Raw genomic sequence first — 21,304 nt, 5'->3', positions numbered from 1 at the left:
GCCTTCCCCAAACATAACATTAATTAGGTGATCTGTAGGGGCCTTGCGCTTAGGTAATTTTTCGTTAACATGTTTAACGATTAAATTCTTCCACTCACTTTCGAAAACCGAGTATTGTATAGTAGTAAGGAGCCCTTTCGCTACTACACGCACATCGTGGGGTATTAATGTATGTACCTGGAACAAGGTATCTAAAAGTCCCAGTGTGAAAGGAGCTCCGAGTCCATAGTCTGTGACTGCTTTTTTAATGTCCCGCAAAATTGGATAGGAAATAGGAAACCATTCCGGAGCTGTGTTGGGATTGTCATAAAACACGGGAAATGCCCGCAGAAATTCCGTATCCCCTGCCTGCATAGCTTGGGCCTTGCAGGCCTTCCAGATATCAGGGGTTTGTAGGTTACCGGAGTGGTGGGCCCGGTGTTTACCATGGGCGCCGCCATCTTTGCGGGAGCAAGTCACGCGTGAGAAAACAACGTCGCGTCCGGATAGTGCGTCATTACAAGAGGACGTCGATGACGTTAGGGAAGAGGTGGAGCTACTAGAGGAGGGCGTGGCCAGGGGACTACGAGGGTGCCTCCCATTCCCGACGTCACGGCCGCGCGCTTTTTCCATTTCCCGCGCGGCGCGTTCCCCCCGCCCCTTAGCTTTTCGCGCCACCCGTTGACTCCTCCCTTCTCCCTCAGCCGCGTCGTCATCTTGCGCCCAGGAACAAGAAGGTCCCAAATCAAGGTGTCCCCCGCCATTTTGAGCGCGCCGCGGTGATGTATCACGCGGCTTGGAATTCTTAATCTTCATCCGGCTCTGTAGAGCCGTCAGAACAAGCCTCCACGCAATTAGCGCTTCACCAGCCGTAGAATCTCCTCGCTCTTTTTCCACCCAGAGGGAAAAACCAATTTTGTCCCAGTCTTTGACGTTAAGCACCTCCGGGACTTGCTCGCCTTTTAAATGCAACCACTTAGCCAGGGTCTTTAACGCTCTTTTGTCGACGGGATGGCTTGTCGGCAGTTGTGCGAGCATGGCCTTTAAGTGGTGGTAAATAGCTTTCTGCGGTGCCGAGAGACGGGCTCCCATGGTGTTAAAGTTGCACACACAGAGGTTGCGGGGATGAGAATCGGGGAAGGAGGGAAGGGACTTCCTCAGCTGCTCACCTGGCTCCGCGCAGCAGAACGAGGTGCGTTTGAGACCGCCGGTCACCGACCCGTTGCTCGCCGTCCAGCTGAGGGTGACTGCCGGGGAGGACGCCTCCAGCCGCTGCGCCTCCAGTATCCCAGCCGGGCACTCTGGAGTTTCCTCAATGTGAGGAACCTGCTACAGAGCCCTGCGCGTGGGCGCCATATGCCGCAGCCCGAGTGGGAAAGGACTGACAGCACTCAGGGGGTTCGCAGTCTGCAGCAGGTTTATTGATGGTGCAGGAGGCGTGAGGGCGCTTCCTGGCGCTGAGCCGCGAGGGTGCTGCCCAGAACAAAGGGCGAACAGGACTTATATAGGGTTAAGGAAGGAAGGGTCTAGAAACTGGGAGGAGTATGTGATTGACATAAGGGGAGAACCAATAAGGGAGTAACAGAGGGAATACATTAACTTTTAACCTATAGGATGATCTGGGGGGTGTGGTGAGACCGCCTTACTGCGGCAAAATCCCACCAATCATAACTGGGGATTCAACAGCCAATCAGGGGAAAGGGTTCATGAGGGAAAACTTATAAGGGAATAAAATATGAATTTACAACTGGGGTACAATGGTTTTAACATGCATTAACATTACTAATGGGGGTGAAACAACATTGTCCATGTCAAGCAGGTTCAAAGGTCTGTTCACAGATGTCCATTCCAGTGTGTAAGTCCATAGTTTTAAACTTCATCTTCATTATGTTCTTTGTAGATCTGTCTCCACTTGTGGTATAGTCTCTGTTTCTGTTTGGTGCCTTCCACATCTTCAGACTCCCTAGCCTCTGACATTCATCTGGAAATCACAGTAAATGTAACCCCAGTGTTTTGTTTCATTTTACAGTGACAAAGATCTATACATCCAATGTGGCAATGGAAAATGTTATGATACATAATTATCCTGAGTGCCACAGCAATTTACAGACTAGATTTGCGTGACTTAAAGGGAAGGCATCAAAGAGTGTGAAACAGAAACAAAAAGCATACCAGCTGCAACCCAATCTGGTTTTTAAACAGCACCACGGTGTTATTTACATAAACTTTAATTGAGTTTCAACAAAACTGCATGAGAGCACAAAGAAATGCCCAGTCTTATAAACACTGACATCAGTGAGACCTACTGTGGACCAGCAACTGATCTTCAAATGACTATATTTACCATATGGTAGCTTATATGGTAGATATGGAGCACTCTATTTCACTTTTGGATTGTATGCATGACATTTTGAAATATTTAAACTCTGAGGGAAAAAAAATAAAACATGATGATGTAAAATGTTCTCTCCCATGTCAGGTTAAGAGTAGTTCTTTTGGTTCTGTTTAGTTGAGACATGGACTACTTCTAAAGTCTGTAAAACAAATATATATATATATATATATATATATATTCAATTTAGTTTTACTGCAGCTTTAACAACTCCCAGCTGGCAATCCGTATGAGTCTCTAACATAATGTTCTCTCTTCTCTATGTAGACAATTATTCTTCCTTAAAGTACCTACAGTGTGTGTTTGTATATGGTATATTTAGCCTTAAACTTGCTGAATTTAGTATTTTATGTTCTTACACACTTCAGTAGGTTGAATGTGTCCTAGATTTACAGAGCTGTGTTGCTTTTTTCATGTGGTTTTTATTATTTTTTCAAAAGATAAAATCTTTTAATAGATCTTAAAATATAGTATTCATCAGTGGCTGCAATTCAAAATATTTTTCTAAGCATTCTACTTCAATGAGACCTTCAAAATCAGTCCAGTTTTTCCCAGGCAGACCTCTTCAAGAATATACATTATTTTATATCTCATTCAGTCAAACTTGAACTAATATATTGCTTTGTTTCATGTTGCACCATATGCTTATTTGTTGTGACCTTATATTTTGTTAACACTTCACTAATCACCGTCATCTTTAAATTCCATGTTCTGTCTGTACTTGTTGTGGACCTTCATGGTTTTACTACAAATGTTTGGTTTAATTGTGCTTAATCATAAAATACTTATTTTAGCTTTTTACCTGAAAATGGGTATTAAACTATATTTAACATTTTTGTGTATGTTTGCCAGTTTGCTAAAGCTATCCATAAATAATCTTAAGAAAGTTTTAAATCCATAAAGCAGCAAACTGTATCTGATCGTGCTTGTGTGGTTTCTCTATTCATAGAGAAGTCTACACAAAAGTGCAACGTAAAGTAGAAACCCCAGACTGCAGACTTTAACCACCTACCATATACAGCAACAGTATGAGTTGATCACAAGCCTCCTTACAGATACAATAATCTCAAGAGACTAATGCAGGTGAACGCTCTTCATTCAAAGTAGGATTTCAGGATATTTTCTTAGTACTTCTTAATTATAACTAAGGCTCTGCAGTGTGTAAAGTTGTGCCTGATGCCAGAAACTGATGGAAGATTTACATTACCCTCAGGAGCTGGCAGCTCACTGAAGTCTCCTGGAAACTCCAAGATGCTAAGTAAGCATTAGTGAACTGAGAACACAGGGGCTATATCCTGTGCAACTGTTTGACATGTAAGGCAAAGTATCTGGGCCATAGTGGATATCAAAATATGTTTTTCAAATCAATGGTTTTCAAACCAAGAAAATGTTGACAAAATAACTTATTAAATCTACAAAAATCCACCTTATAGTTCTGATGTAAATGTAGCTGAACAAGCCATATCACTACTCTTTTTGTTAATCAAATTTACTTCTCAAAGCTTGTCTCTGGATGTTAATCTTGACAGGACCATTTTATTACTGACCTGATCTTATTAGGTGTAAGCAATTAAAGGACTAATTGTGAATCAGTCTACTATGTCAGTATTCTCATCTTACATTTAAAGAAGTAATTTACCAAAATTGTACCTTAAGAAACAGTTACACTGACAGAAGCAGAGCACATGAATTCAGTAGCATAATCTGAATAACTATTGCACAACAGAATTCCAGTGCTTGAAAAAAACAAACGTGTTCATATGTGTACACACAGAAGATTCAGGAGCACATGTAACACTGCACCCACTATAGCCAATTGGTTTCCCAAAATAATTCACAAATCGAAGTTCCATGAAGAAAAGTGAGAAACCACTGTTCCTATAAGATCCAAGCATCAGAAGGTCCGGTAAGACACAGGACTGTGTTAGAATTTGACGCAGCATAACTGTAAAGAGCTTGGTTTTGTCCCACAAAGTATGAGAATACCTGTCATATATTACTCTGTATAAAATTGAAGGGCCTACAGAACATCTGAATGTGTAGTTTTTACTGAAATTTCTATCTAAAAGTATAAATGAAGAATTATAACTCCCAAAGCCAAAAGTGTTATTAATTAATTTCTATTTTCTGGTTTTGTATTCTGCAAATAGTGTTCCCAGTGTGTGTCAGGCCATTAACTATTTTTTCACAACTCTGATAGGATTTTTTTTTTCATCAGTGCCATGAAAATATTGTTTCTTATACTATTTTTTGTCTGACTTAAATTTTTCTTTTATCTTAGCTTTTCTATACATCATGAAATTGAATTTAAAAGTAAAAAGTTTAGGTAAAAATATGGAAAACAACTAGTAAACTTGGTACAATTTTGTTTCAATGGATTTTCTCTTAGCTAACTATGAAAAAAAAATTATCAATTCCAGATGGAAAGCTTAAAATTATCTTTTTTTTTTCTTTTTTACATGAAACTAAATCATTTGATATGTTAGTTCTATCAACTACTCTTGCATCTATTTACTGTATTTATGAGCACAGGTGTTTGTATGACTTCAATTCCATGAATGAACCATTCTTATTACTATTTTTAATATCAGTCCAGATGTCTGAATTCCTGTAATGATCAATATAACGATTATTACTTCCCTCATCATTCTGATTTTTCCCTCATTAGAAATTCAGTGATTCTTCATGGGTCTTTTTACGCTACATAGCTTATTCCTATGTTCACAACCATCATAGTTTGCTAAGCTGAAAGTTATATCCTCCAATATTTAAATTACATCTAGTTCACTGTATCATTAAACTTAGACAGATTTGAACTGTAAATGGTGTGATTCAACAGAGATAACTAAATACTGTTATAATTGTCAAAGAATTTTAGAAGATTACTTTATATACAAGAATATAATTAAGAGTAATATGTAGAGTAAAAATATAAATTAATATATAAATTTATTCATATGCAGATGGGGTACACGTATAGATTCGTCTTTACAAAGGAGAAGAACCATATTGATCAGGTGAATAGAATTGCAGCTCTATCTTCAATATAACAAATATCTTTGAACAGCTTCACCCATTAACAGTAGTTTTATAATCCTTTCCCAAAGAGAAGATCACAATGAGGTGGTCACTCTGTTAAGGGACTAAGACCACTAAGTTCTTACAACAGTGATTTAAGAATGTTATTTCCTTATGACACATACTAGCTTTGCATGGCCCTTATAGTGCCTAGTATCCACCTTTAGTTTGTGCTGAGAAAAGCCAGAGCGGTATTGTAAAACTAATGATTGATAGCGATCCCATTGCAGCACATCACTGCTGGTTTTTTCCACTCAAAAAGAGATATTGGGCCAGGTGCAGTCAGAGTACCATATGTGCACACACATCTGAAGACAATCTCAAATATTGGCTTAAAAACTACATTGAACTTCATCTTTGGCTAAATCACACAATTGCATCGAGGGAGAAAAAAGTCCTCTTTGCCTTTTCTCAACAAAAAAGTAAACAGTTGCTGCTACTCTGAGGTTATATGACTTCAGAATTTCATTGTTGTTATAAAAATACACAATAGCACAGTTATTACTTTATCCTGAAGTGGTGCCAGGGAAATATTGTTACAATATTTACAGAAGTCTTTACTAGACAGAACAGTTTCTTTTTATTGTTTCTTTCCCTTTTGAACCTTTTAACAACAAAATTTCACTTGCAAAAAGGATCATGTTATGTGGCATTCAAGTTTATACAACTTCTACAAGTCATCCATGGCATGACAATGAAGTTGCTGAAAGGCAGCTGCAACCACTTGAGTCTTGTTTTACATACAACTAGCTTTTGGTGAAATGAGGTATTTCAAGTTGCCAAATACATCAGCTCCTAATCTTTCTCTGAATTGTCCACTTCTAGGAAGAGATGTAATCTTAAGATTATTTCTTAAACTCCCTGGTGGGTATGTTTCTCAAATTTTAAGACTTTTTTTGCCATGTCATAAAAGTGTGACACCCAACCAAAAAGGAGGCTTAGTGACTTCATCAATAAGGTAACAGTGATGTCCTGTACATTCACAATCTCTCAACTGCACGTTGTTACTGTCTGAGAGCTGCTCCTTGGGCACCACACAATCCTACTCTCTCTTTCTCAAGAGCACAGACTCTTCCACCTTGTCCCCTCTTGCCAGGGTCTTCTCAGCAAAGCCTTCTCAAATACTGAATAAAGATCTCTGAGCTCAATGGTTCAAGGCCTGAGCCTCCCCTGGTTCCACAGACCCTCACTTACCCTGCCCAGATCTGTTGCAGAGGTAAAGGGGAGGATGCAGGATCCCTTAAGTGGAGAATAAAACGGGTGTCATCTGCCATGGAACCAAAGCTAAAGGGCAAAGCTAAAGGGCTGTCTGTTCCTTGTTGTGTGAGCACTTGTGGGATGAGAGCTGGGAATAAGATCAGGTAGGTTTTGTTTAATCTGCTCATTCTTTTGCGTTAATGCTGTTGTGCCACTAGTGTGATTTGTAAGTAATAATGCTTGTCAAAAGGAAATTGCTGTTGTTTCTGGCCATGCATAACTCATCAAAATTAAATACAGGCTTTGCACTAGGGATGCTGTCACCTCTGCTGCACCTCATTAGGCAGATTGAATTCATAAAATCTTAAATGCTGAGCTGTCCTCAACCTGAGCTGTCCTCAACCACAAAATCTAAGTCACCAAATTATTGTAATTATCCTCTTAAAGTTGGGTTATTTTTTTGCTGGGATTATGTTTCAGAACTCTTCAAGTGTCACTGTGTGATGCCTCCTCTTGACTGCCTTGCTGTCGAGGCATGGGGCACAGTGATGCCTTTCCTCTCACCCCATGAGTGCTGCAAGCCTGACCTGGCTTTGAACATGCCATGGAGCTGCTATGCACATGCACTGCTTTACCTCCAGAGGTGATGGTTTTGTTGAACTTGAGCTAGGGCTGCACAAACAATCAAGGGCGAAGTCAGCTATATGCACTGATCTGGGGAAGTGAGGGTAATAGTGATGCCCATGGTGAATTATTCATGATTAAGGAAGGAGTTGTCTTTGTGCAATACATATATCTATATCTATATCTATCTATCTATCTATCTATCTTTATCTTAAAAAAATAGAATTTCAACTTAAATACCTTATGTATAAAAAGGTAGTCCTTCACATGTATGGATACTCCAACTTGAAACTGTCAGAAAAAATAGAAAATCAGAGTAATTTAGAATGAGATAGAAAGCACTGAAGCATATATACATAAAAAATTAGCTAGTGTAAATTCTCAGACTACATATGTTAAAGGCACAAGTTATGATGTTGGTTTGTGCAGACATTATTTCTCCTTGTGCCCATTTGTGCTAGTTACAGGAAATTACACGTAACAAACTGAAAAAAGCTTTTTTACTGTGAGAGTGATCAAACACTGGAATAGATTGCCCAGCCAGGTTGTGAAGTTTCCACTCCTGGAAATATTCAGCACTCACTAGACATGGTCTGGGGCAAACTCTTTTAGCTGATGCTGCTTGACGAGGGTGATTGGACTTGATGACATATAAGCTGTGATAATGACTAATTAAAAGGACAAACTGAAACCTTTCAGAAGGCTATATCATATAATATGATTTAGTTTTTCATGTTAATAGAAAAATGGTACTGTTTCCCCTAAGTTTTGTCTTATTTGCCTCTTCATATATTCTTTCTCAACTGGGAACTGAGGATCTCATTGTAGAAATCAGTTTTAAGAAAAAAAATTCTGAAGCTACCTGTGTCACAGTTTGAACAATGTTCTCCCTCACCCTCAAATGATGAAATCATATCTGTAAGAACTGGGTCAAATCACTGCAATGTTAATTGTATTTAGAACATTGGATTTGACTTCCAAAGCACAATGCTGAAGGCACTGAGTAGACAAATTACTGAACTAAAATAATTTATTGGCTTGCTTTTGAGAAATTTTAATAACTGGGAATGTTAATAATTAATAATGACCAATAGTAGTCAGCCAACTTGTCTCTACACATTTCCCATGGTCATTTCCACAGTCAGCATTTGATTAACCTGAATTCATTGACCCTCAAGTAATTACCCAATCATTATTAGACAACAAAATTAACTTCAATAATAACTACTAATCAACATAATCACTAGTGCAGTATCACGTTATTGATCCAACATTCAAACTTGAGTTTGCTTAATATCCAGGTTCAATAATCTTTGTCTGTGTGCTTCAGGATACTCTATTCATAAGAAGATGCTTAAATCCATTCCTTTAAATGTCAGTCCTTTGTGCATGACATATTAGATTTTCCCACTTCACATTTACATCTCAAAATGTGTTTTGGTAAATGTCCAACAATGAAAATTAAGTGAGTAGGAGCAAGCAGATTAAAATTCAGTATACAATTACACTTACTCTCAAATTCCTTCTGACATAATTCTGTAGCTAGAAAGTATAATCAATGATATTTCAGACTTCATCAAATCAATAGAACTACTGACTTATGGATAAAGACAACTAACCATTTCATACAAGAGTTTCTTGAACACCATATTTTTGTAAGCTGCAATAAAGCTTCTCATGCAAAACATCTGCTAGCTTAACACTAAGATGTATTTCATAAAACTAGACATTCTTGAATGAAGCTGATTTTTCCTCCCCAATGAAACTTCTTTGAACTGAGATACAGCTAGCACCACACTTCTTCTACCTGATTTCTCCAAGAACTACAAACATATCCCCTTTTGGCTGTAGAAAAGCTATTTTGGCTACATGAACTTGTGGGATTTTATGCTTATATGGTCAAAATGCTGTGATTATCTAATGGAATTTTGCTTAATAAATTTCAGTGTAATTGTTAATAAAGTTTAAAAAGTTTATCATCTAAAATATTTCTAATGTCTTTTAAATTATGTTAAAGCTACATGCCACCCTTTGTTTACACATAGCTTATACAATAAAATTGTTGATTATTAAAAGTTATCTACTTATTTAATAAGTTCCTTATTTAATGTAATTTATATTCAGTGTGTCTTAGTTTAAAACTTTAAAAGTAGTTTTTTATGCAGAATGGTCTTATAACTCACACCTGCTCTGACCAAAAAAAACCTCAGCATTTTCTCTGGCTTCCCCATTTTTACCCTCTTTTTCATCTCTTATCTAATAATTCTCATTTAATAACTAATTAAGTCATTACTTATAAAAAATACTTTTATATAATCATGAGCCATCTCTTGAAAACAAAAGTTTATTTTTTTTACATTTAAGTTTTATTTAAAATCATGAATAATCCTAAGACAAATCAATCTAAAAATACTATTAAAAGTACTCTCAATTTATGCCAAAAAAGCTATGTTCTTTAGACTTAATTAATAAGGTTTGAATTTTAATCTTACATTTAAATACACCAAGCAACATTTCTCTATTTCCCTTAAATGTATTGTCTTAATATTACCATCCCATGATGTTAAAAGGATTCAGAACAAGCATGACCATGTAGATGCTTTCAGCATGAGGGATTTTTTAATTTTTTTTTTTTTTTTTGAATGTTAGATCTTTGATATTTAAGCATGTGAAATGTGAAAAACTTGAGAAATAAGGAGGGGTTTAAATTATGCTTGCTTGCGACAGCTGAAGGTGGGTAGGGAGTGGGACCCCAGGCTAGAGGCTTTTCCTTTTACCTCTAGCTCTGGAGGGGAGCGGTGCTCCCTCCCCTCCTCCCACCACGTGGAGTCCCATGGCCCCCGCAGAGACCACAGGACACGGGAGTAGGCAGAGAGCAGGCAGAGAGTGTTTATTGTTCTGGGTAACGACTTAAATAGCTCTTGGGGGGATTACAAAGGTGACCACTGGGATTCCAGGAGGTCTTACAAACAACCAATGACAATAAGGGGTTAACAACCAATAGATGAGCTCTCAGTTATCTCTTAGACATTCCAAAGGCACAGGTAAGAGGGAGGAACCTTGCGAAGAAGAGAGGTTTACACAAAGAGTTACAAAGCCATTTTGGAAGCATGTTCACTTTAAACAACATTAAAACTTCTGCATTTGCTTATACACCAAAAGCATACTGCAACACTTGCTAGGATACATAAAAAACCCCATAAAACCCCCACTTCTTCATTTAGGCAGTTGTAGACTACAAATGCTAAGAAAATTAGTAGGCTTAAAAAAAAAATAAAAAGGCAAAAACCCCAACACACTGAGTATAATGAAAATAAAATATTTGGGGAAGATATGAGTTTTTTATTTTTGCAACCTCTATCAAATTATTTCTATTTGATTTAGCTGTTTTAATTAAAAATATAAATTAACTTTCATTCTTTGTTTCAAAGTATTCTCTGAAATTGCATTGTGAATCATGATACAATCAGCCTTACAAAATGTATTTCAATATAAGCTATTACAACAATGCCTTTAAGGCAATTTCTATATTCTTTTATAACTTTGTGGGCCTCATTTATGCTATATATTTATTACATTTTATCTTTTAAACTTAACTCTACTGATACTTGTCTTCCAGATGCATGAAAATGGCATTTGAGGAAATTTCTATTATTTTCTAGACAGAGCTCCCCTAATGCTAGTGAAAATTTGCCACCAATCACGTGCTGTACTAGAAAGAAAGAATCTGTTACCCAGCTGCATTGTCCTGAAGATTGTCATATTCCAGAGCTCTTTCCTTTGTTTAGGTGGCTGTAGAGCTGGAAATTCAGCATGCCAAGGGGAGCTGTAAATCACAGCAGGGTTACAGGTGCATAGGAGACACCTGGCAGCTCAGCAGTGTGTACCAGCAGCACCACATTACTATCTCTTGTGGATCTTGGAGGATGTCTAGGATGTCTGGGGAGGTTCCTTCATGCAGGGACAACACTGTGTTACTCTCAAACCCAGAAACTCACACCTTCCAAGAGATGGCTCCTGCTGAGTCTCAGCTGAGCGAGGAATAACTCACCACCCAGAGGAGGCATTGTCATGGCTGAAGGTGCTGGATCACAACTGCCAGCTCACTGATGACTGCTCTGATACTACAGTCAAGGCTGTGTTAGGAAACCACCACGCATCTCAACAGGAGGCGTGAGTTAGCAGTTTCTGCATCCCAGAAAAGATACAACATTAGAAATCATCAAGGACAGCAAGAAAGTGATTCAGAAAAAGATTGCAGCCAGAGGAGACAAAGGCATGAGGAACATGACACTTGGATGAGCTCCTGTGGGCATTCTGAAGGACATGCTTTGTCCCCAGGATTGTCAGAATAAGATGGGCATACAATCGAGAAAGATTAGAAACAGCAGACATTTTAAGATGTTATCACGGCGAAAATGACCTATTATTTTTGCTTTGTATTTTATTTGCAAAGGAAATGCTCTATTAATACCCAAGGTGCTTTAATGGATTGATAAAATATCAAGAATGAAATAAATGTTTTCGAACAAAAAGATTTTTCTCAGTACTGATATTTTGTCTTCATTTATAATCTGTACATTTTCAGACACAGAGCAGCAAAAAGTCTCTTGTGGCAGTAATCATCTGTGAATACGAAAAAAGAATGCTTAAAAGGAGTTATTCTTTTAATTGTGAAGTATATTACAGAACTTCCACAATTTCTAAACACAGTTTTGTTTTTAATCCTTTTTATTCAGATGGAAAATTTAATATTTTATACCACAAAAATCCATGCAACACTATTAAAGAGAAGGTGAAAACACCTTACAAGAATGTAGAAACAAATATTTTGAAAGGTGATTCTGAAACAGAAGTTATGCTCACAATTTCTAATATATTTCTAATTGTATTTTTCCATACAGTAAACCTTACTGTAAACAAAAAACGTGGTGCAAAGAATAGATACAAGATAGCTTGTGATAATATTAAAAAGTACCTTCTTGTCTTTGGAAAGATATGCTGTTCAGGTAGGGTCCTTATATTGCCAGTATAGGTGATATGATCATTCTGGAGGTAGAAATTAATTTCTCCTAGTGAAGTGCTTGGTTAACTTGTACTAAAATCCCTTATTCCCTCTCCTCCCCAACTGTAAATATGTTATGTCTCACGTGGATCATACTCATTTAGGAGCAACGCTGTTTCTCTCTTATCACAGATGAATTCATCTCTCACCTCCCATTTGCAAGTTGCAAAATCCTCGAACACAAACCCAAAACCCCCACAGTTTTATTTAACAAACTGCAAAGATAATTAAATAGCATCATTAAGATATCTGTACATCCACATAAACTTAAATGCAATTGAATTGAGTTTTCTTCCTATTCACCACCATATCAGGCTATTTGCCAGCAAAAGTACATCTTATTGCTGCTTGGTTCTTCTGTTGTGTCTCAATAGGCTTAAAAGAGCCTATATCCATTATAGTTATTTGAGATCTATTTTATCTGATTAGTACAATCACTTGCCCTGAGTCAGAAAGAGAAAATAAACTGACTCTGTTACAAATGCTGAAGGACAGTACAGACAAAAAGAAAAATAGACCTGTCTGCTGAAATCTGTAATCCTGCCATCAGTATAGAGCTAAGAAGCCAAAATGCATGTACAGAGACAAAGATTTTTGTATCCAAATAGCCCTAAAAGACATTATTTTAAGGTCATGGTATTGGACTAATAATAATGGGGCAGTAATCCAATTCCTGAGGCTGCAACAGGCTTCCTGTGAGACTGTGATAAAGCCATTTATTTCATAGATTTGGGTATGTGTTCCTAGTCTTAGCCTCCAAATTTTTTTTTCCCAACAATAACACTAACAAAGAAGAGAATTGCTTAAAAGATAGGCCTAAAATACTAAAGTACTTTACAGAATCAAGGTGTTTGAGGTGCAGGTTCCCAAATGAAGACAGCACCATTCTTTTCTCTCTTACCCCCCATCAAATCTCAACAGACTTGCTACCTATCACATTCCCAGTTTTACTTCTGTGGACATTCTCCTTTAGTATAGATGAATTATTTAGCACAATTAATCCTGAGCTTATTTGTGTTGTTCTTGTCCTTCAGTACAAAAAATAACAGTGTATCTTTTTAATTCTTATAGTACAGTGAACTTGAGCTCATAAAAAAAATAGCAGATACCATTAAATTTTGTTAGAAGACTCTCTCCAAAGTCTGGAGGGAACCAGTGAGGAGCAGGTTAGAGGATAAAGAAGTAATAATATCATTGTCCCTGACAGAGAAGAACCTGAATTCAGTGTGGGAACAGACAGAAGCAAAAATCTATTTTATGGCATCCCTTGCAGTAATAAAAATTGCTGTTGGAGGCCACCTTCTGTGATATTGCTAAAATAATTTCCTGTGATCTTTGAAGGTTGTTTCTGTACAGATATATATATATATACACACACAAAATAGTCTACTATCAGAGGACAAAGTGATAAAAGAACAAAAAAAGACTTTGAAGTTTAAATCCTGTATCTAAATTCAAAAACGCTTTTCCCTTTTCCAGCAAAGAACTGTCCTAAAAAAACCCCCAGTTCTACCAGACTCACATCTTTCTTCAGAAATATAAAAGGAATAATGAACTGTACTAATATTTTATACTCAGTAAGTAGTTCAGACAAATAAGAAATGACATAAACCTTGAAAATAGTTTGATTAAGCCATTAAGATGGAAATCATCACACTGAAATATCTCATCCATGAAACTGGGGGCATAAAATTTATTTTGAAATCATTCTATGAGGCAAATAATTTGTATTTTTTTCCCCAGGGACTTTTTGTTAAATTACCTTGTGTTTGTTTTTAGCATTTAAGGTAGCATGAAGACAAGACTAGAAAAAGGAATCCAATGAATTTTTTTGGTTTTGTTAATTATGTTAAATTAGTCAAAGGTATTTATTGCCTGGGAATGTCAGAAAGAGCACTCTGCATCTGCCCATTGCAAAATTTCTTTCCTGATCTGCCAGCAATCTCCAGACCTGCCAAACCATCCCATGTGTAGGGGAGATTTCAATGCTTATGTCTGGTGTTGTTTTGCCAGGCAAAGCTGGGCAGGCTGCCTACAGACAGGTTGTGCAGATGGGTGGTAGTCAAAGACAAAGTGTTGATTGCCAAGGCTCATGGCTACTCCAGAATTACAGTTTAGAAAGTAGAAGTAGCAAAAATAAAGAAAAATCACTAAACCCTGAGATAGGTCCTCTGGTGATGTGTCTGGTGCCATGACAGAAACATGGCGAGAAATGGACTCTGCACTTCATAATTACTGCTGCTGTGAGCCCTGTAGAGACACAGATCCCCAACAGGACTTCAGAGACTTAAGAGCATGCCAAGTGTGATCTCTAAACAGGCCCTTCCAGCATGAAATCTGCTCATTATCTCCTTGGCATGTTTGTCAGCACACAGAACAGAACTGTCACTACACTGGTAAGGCTGAGCAGCTCAGAGCTCCTCCATTCCTCAGCATAATAAGGCTCTTCTTCCTTCAACCTTCCTTCATTCTTGGTGCACACACCATGCTCTAGGCACTTCTGACAAAAACACAGTAGCTATGTCCCCCTTTCCTACAGTATCCAGGGAGCAGAAAGAGTCGGACTGTCCCAAAGTGGAGGAGGAGCCAGGAGCTAAAGGTGACCAGGTACAGGCAACATCCCTCAGGAATGGGTGATGTCCCACAGTACTTAATCATGGAAGGCAGAATCAGGTACAAGCACTGGAGGACATCAACAGCACAGCAAGCAGCAAATCAGCACTGGGGCCAGTCAGGAGAAGGATAAGATGCGGGTCAGGGGGAGGACTGGAGCTACAGCACAGGTCTGAGAGTCCAACCAGAAAACAGGAGGCAGGCTGCTCACAGTGCAAGTCCAAGGTCTGACCAAGAAGCATAGCCATAGATAGGGCTGGAGATAGGCACACCTACAGCTCAGCTGAGCTGGAGGCCCAGGGCTGCACTGAAATTAGGCTCCTGGGCCCAGGGGCAGAGGGTGTGAGTGGAGGTCCCAGATGAATCTGGGCTGGGTTATTATGACCTGTTGGTGTCTTCAGGGCCCTGGCAACAGTACTGGAGTGACTAGGAAAATCATCTCGTATGATGAAAGACTTCTCAACAACTGGAGTGCTACATTAAGCACTGTTACATATTCTTCAGGGGTGGATCAACTTGGGGTTTTTTGATCCTGTTTAAAATCTGTGCTATTTGCAAAAATAAAAAGCAAGCCCCAGTAACAGAGATTTTCCTAGGGCTGGAGGGAGATTAATTCTGCTTCTCAAACCCAGTCACAGTTTCAACAACTAATATAAAACCTCAGGTGTTTCTCTGTGAACCAAGATATTGCTTGGACCTCATTTGGGCTGAACACAATCCATTCAGTATTAATTTTGCCCACTCTGAATTCATGCTCCAGACCAGGACATTTTGTGCCATGTGACCCTTTCACCCACAAGAATTCACACTGATCTGTGTGAACTCTTTAGTCCACATGGACAAGCTTCAGAGATTAATTACTCACATACCCTACTCCCAGTTTTGGGACCAGTGCCCTGGAATTGACACTATTTGTAACAATCCATGGGATTTAACTCAGGAGCTTTCCTCACCCCATAGTATAACCTAGATGTAGAGAGGGGGGTGAAAAAGAGGAGAAACTGCATTTGCATTGTGGTTTACTCCACTGTGAGTACTCAGAATTTTCTAAAATTAGGGAAAATTTATTAAGGGAAATTTAAGAAAAACGGGTGTTTTATAACAGGCTTCACAAATCTCCCAAGGATTTATTTTATGACCACAAATTTAAATAAATTTACATTTAGATGTTAATAATGGTGTTAATGTCAACTTACATAATGCTTTCCATACATCTCAATGTGCTAAAAAATCATTCTGAAACTGTTAATCTGCCCTCTTGACTGCCTGTAAGCTGCAGTTTCTTGCATTTAGACAGCAGCCCATGGCAAATTTGTCTACGTCTAGTAGCATGACAATATCTAGGGGTTCTCAGTTAGTACCTTGACTTTATGAGCTGAATTATGTAAGCAGTAGTGAAATGTTTATAGTTTTCTTGATTACATCTTTCCATTTCACACTTAATATACCATTGCTAAAAAGGAGTCACATTACACCTTCAGAGAAGCTTTTTCAAACTATTTGCCAGAATAGAGCACTGCATTTGTTCACATGCTGTTGGCATTTGGATGTTTTGGCCATAGAAGAGTGTGTCTCTCTGAGTCTGCATCTGTATTACTTATAAGGAAAAAAGCCTACTAAAGGAGGTAGAACTTCCATGTATCTAGGTATTAAAATGAAATAAATATCAACATTTTTTATTTAAATGAAAGATTAGATTTAAGCAAACAATTCCATGGAAACAGGAGGTTTCCGTGAAAAAACTCCAATCACAAAACATACCAAACCCTAATAGTTGGGTAACATTTTAGCAAACATAAAAAAGGCAACACTAGATTTTTTTCCTGAAATTTAAACTTTTCTGTCTGTCCATAATATGTGCAGAATTAAAGTTTACTTTCATTTTCAGCTGCCCTGTCTTACTAGAGTCCTGTATGATTGATCACACAGATCATTAAGTACAGCTTCTAAACCTCTGTTGGATGAAGCAGGGCAGTAATGAAGCATAACTTCTGAATACCAGTCAAGGTATTTACAAAGTAAGCGTCCAGATGAATAATTATTTTTACAGCACTCAGGCAAATGTGGATATTCAGAGTCACTTTAGCAATAAATATGAAGGGGCTAGCATGGACCATAGACTATGGGCCAGAAGGTGCCCACAGGCCAGCAAGGTCCATGCCTTTCAGCTGCCCTCGGAGAAGGAGATTAGACAGTATTGTTTGCAGCTTCTGAACCACTTTAATTCTTCCAAGGTACATATTAGTTCTCTTTTGAGGTACCTGGGACTTATTTTTGTCCTTGAGATTTTGTGGTCCCTGTTATTTCTAGAACATGTTCTTCTTTGTGTTTATAAGAGGGAAAGCTCATGTCTCACCAACCCGTCCAACCATTGCCAATATGCATCAGAGCAGAAAGTATTATTTTTCAGCATGCATTGCCTTGCATCTAGGAGTTTGAAGGAGTACACCCTTCTTTTGTGTAAGGTTACTTTCAAATCAGAAATACAAAAACATATCTGTAAAAAAAAAAAAGTAATCAAGATCTTCAGATTGCCTACTTTCCTTATCCTTTTGTATGTTTGGGTGGAATGTGTGTGCGTGGCTGATAAATGCAGACAAACAATAAAACTTACAATAAAACTGTGTTTGTATCTCTTACTGGAAATAGTTTTGTATGAAGCTAACATGAAACTTTAAAGGTTTATGAGACAAATCAGATCTGCATATCAAATTAGGGTAATGTCTGCATTTTCTTTTGACCCTTCAGTCCCTTCCATATCATATTGTAGTGAGTATAAGTTTTAAAATTCAGCATCAGTTATGTTCCTCAATCAATTCAGCAAAAGACAAACTCTTCACTACATTTTCTATAAACACAGTTGGGGGAAAATTTTTGAAGACAAATCATTCTGTTTTGCAAATGTAACAAAATGGAATGTCTTACTGTGGACACGTGCAAAATTGCAGGTAAATTATGAAACTATGAGGCATTACAGTGTTGCCCAAAAAATCAGGAGAAACACTCACCAGGCAAATTTAGTATAGAGAAGATATAGAGCAGGTCTTTAATGAAGGCCTTCTGGCACAAGGAGTACAAAGGCAAGCCCCCCTGAGTCCAGGGTTTCCACAATTTATGGTCTGATCCTAACACTATCCACCCCTAGATCCTCCCCAAATTTTCCCCCTGGCACACCTCTCTGGAAACTGAGTCGGAGGTCTCAAGACCAGTTTCTTTCTCATCTTCCTCTTCTTCACAGCATGTACTGTCTTTGGAGCTTCTCCAGGGTTCTGGGCTTGAAGGTTGCTTTGACTACAATGGTATCTTACTGTTCAGGCCTGAGGTGCATATGTTGTTAAACAAAGTGTGTTTACTGTAGTCCTGCCTTGAAAGGAGCCTTAAACAAGCCTAAAAAATTTAGAAAATTTGATATGAAATGGGGGAATAAGGCTTGGTAAGTGTTAACTACTATTCTAAAGTATGAGAGACTACACAGCTACATCAAAATCTACAGAAAGCTAAAAATCCTAAAAATTCTGAGGTATCACAGTGGTGTATATTCAGCTAACAGTAAAATGGGAAAAAAAAAAAGTAAAAAAGCCCCATGATATTTTAAAAATGGATGTATAAAGAAAGAAAAATATTGAGCTGCCGGGTATTATTAACACAGTTTTCTTAAACTTTGAGTTTAGATTTAAACAGATTTACAGCCATTAGATTTTATGTAGGTTGAATAAATAACTTTATTTTTCAAAAATACCAGTTGTCGTTTTCATATTTACATGTGATTTCTGGATTTTACAGTGTTCATCTCCTACTGAGGCTAGTAAAAAACAGAAGAACTGTGATGCCTTTTAACTGTTTTAGAGCCTTTGTCTACCAAACAACAGATTGTGAGGGCTCAAACTCCTTCTCAGAAATGTGTCCATTGGGTATTATTGCACTGAATTCATCAGAATTGATGGGTATACAGTCAGTATGAGATGACAATAGGCTCCTTAAAAGATGTAACTCAAAACTTTGTTGCAAGCACACAGCTTTGCTTATGTTTTTCTAAGGTCAGATCTGTGTCTGAAGACAAAATTGAGGCAAAATTTTCCTCTGGGTGCAAATCTGTTTCATATACTAAACACATTTCATGCTTGACATTTCCACTAACATCGATAAGAGACTTGCATGCAGTGCAAGTACAGAATTAGCAACACAGATCCATGCTGATGAGAGGAGGGATGAACATCACCACCGAAACAAAGACTTCTGCAACAGATATGAAGGGTAAGATTCTAGGTCTGCCACGAACTTCTGATCTTTTTGCAGAACTTAAGTTTTACCAAATTTTCTCTGTGCAGATTTGCTATTTGGTCATCTTTTATGTCTTTTCATTCTCTTTTTATTCTCTACATGGTTTCAGTTTTTATGTGTCATTTTCTTGTGTAACTTTCTCTTCTTTTTCCCCATTTTGTTGTTTACTCACCAATTAAAATTAGTGAGAAGGTACCAACCCATTTTCTGCTGCTAGATAAGTTATTCTGTTCCTTCACCTGTCAAATTTAGATTAAAAGCCCATTGATGCATGGAGTACCATCTTATTATTATTCTTGTTCTGATCCCTTAGTTATTTATGTTGTTATATCATTTGACATAATTACAATATACTTAATTGTAGATTAGATAGAATAATATTCTATTTTTTTTTCTGACTGAAACTGGAAGATTTCTATTAATTTTCAAGTTTATTCTTCTGAAATAATACACACAGAGAACATGTGAATAGGCATACATACTTTCCATGTTTCACAAGTGCCAGTACAAAAATTTCTTGCTTGACTAAAGTAAGGATGGAATATATTTAGATGAAAAAGAACTCTAATTCTGTACTAATAAAGCCCATTTGCAGACACAGGATAAATACATTTATGTGGTCAGCATATTTGTTTAGTAAATCGTAAGCATTCACAATCTATTAAATAAAAAAAGGGTTGTGAAAACTTGGGCCTTCCATCCATTTTACATGATGTTTTTCAGACTTTCATGTTTCCTCAGCCATAAATCTGCTCAAGCAATTAAAAGTGTATCAAAACCATAATAAAATAAATAGCATGAATCTGTATACAGGTGTCTCAGAACAACAGAGGCAAAAACACATACAGTAATGCAATTCTTCTACCTGTTTACAGTTCAAATCAATGTCTTCCACTGGCCAATCAATACCACCTCACTCTGTTTATCACTACTTGTAAGCCTTTTCAATAATTCTAATTTTAAAGAGTCATTGCTGAAATTGTATAGGCATTGATTGTTTAAAGGTTGCAGATAGCATGAACAAATTGAATTTTGGATTCAATTAAGCCTGTTGAAAAACTACAAATCATATTTTCTTAAGAAACTTTCGTATCAGTCTTTCAGATGAAATCAACTAGCATAGATCCACTATAACCACAGTATATCTTAATTTAGATTAGTGGAGGATTTAATTTGTAAGGTACAGTAACTGCACGCTACAGAGGGGTTGTACCCTAACCCAGGGTTGAAACAGTTGTCTCTTCTCATTTTCCCTTGACCTGAAGAGGGACTATGATAGGCAAACCTGGATGCCATTATCTGTTCTCTGCCTCTCATATCAGACATTTTATCCTGTAGAATCATACACATACTGCACCTCTCCTCCAGTCTAATCAGATACAAGACAGCTTGTGTCTGTAAGGTCCAGACCCATAGTAAAAGAATTTCAGGCAAATTTTATTCCAGTTATTTCAAAAGAACAGCTTCTACACTTAGTGTCAGGTGTGATCATGCTGCAATCCCTCAGGAAAATGCTCATGGTCAGGTATTTTTCAAAGACAACTGGCCACTCTGTCTCAAAAACAGAGACCTTTTAAGGTGTTGAGGTTTTCATTGAAAATCTGGCCTGTACATTAGCTGTAATAGATAGCACTGTTCAGGTTCACAATGTCATGGCAACAGAGAATTAGATGGGAAATTGTCACTGTGTCTTCTCTCAGGCCATCCAAAAGTAGCTTATCACTTAGCTTATCACTGTCTTTTTTTTCTGGACCAGAAAGATGAACTTCATGTGTACTGAAGAGAAAACTAAACACTTGAAATCCAGCTGTTCAGTATCTGCACTGTTACTGTATTTCCTTCTAAACTAACATTAGTTCTGTGAGGACTTTGATTCAGTCGGTTTTTTCTGGCCAAATGCTAGAAATAATGATAGAATTCTTATAGTTCGTTTGTATCTCCTAGGATAAGTTAATTACAATAATTTCAGACATGTCTATCTTTCTCTCTTTCTCTTTTGTTCCCTTCTCTTTTGGGAACTACAGGTATCCCTTGCTGTTGATTTGCATTTATTCTCACTCATCCTTCTGCATTGC

The 21,304-nt window shown here is 37.6% G+C and overlaps 1 protein-coding gene across 1 annotated transcript in view; it reads left to right on the top strand.

The window, feature by feature from the left end:
* Positions 1-1,104: 1,104 nt before the first annotated feature.
* LOC126647692 (uncharacterized) overlaps positions 1,105-21,304 on the top strand; it is a 183,643-nt gene continuing 163,443 nt past the window's right edge. The window contains 1 exon segment of the mRNA XM_050330237.1: positions 1,105-1,349. Coding sequence (XP_050186194.1) covers positions 1,105-1,349 — 245 coding nt within the window.

Source organism: Myiozetetes cayanensis, unplaced genomic scaffold (assembly GCF_022539395.1).
Source record: "Myiozetetes cayanensis isolate MyiCay16 unplaced genomic scaffold, myiCay2020 scf1, whole genome shotgun sequence".
Classification (NCBI taxonomy): Eukaryota; Metazoa; Chordata; class Aves; order Passeriformes; family Tyrannidae; genus Myiozetetes; species Myiozetetes cayanensis.
The sequence above is the reverse complement of the archived record's forward strand: the minus strand, read 5'-3'. Positions and strand labels throughout refer to the sequence as shown.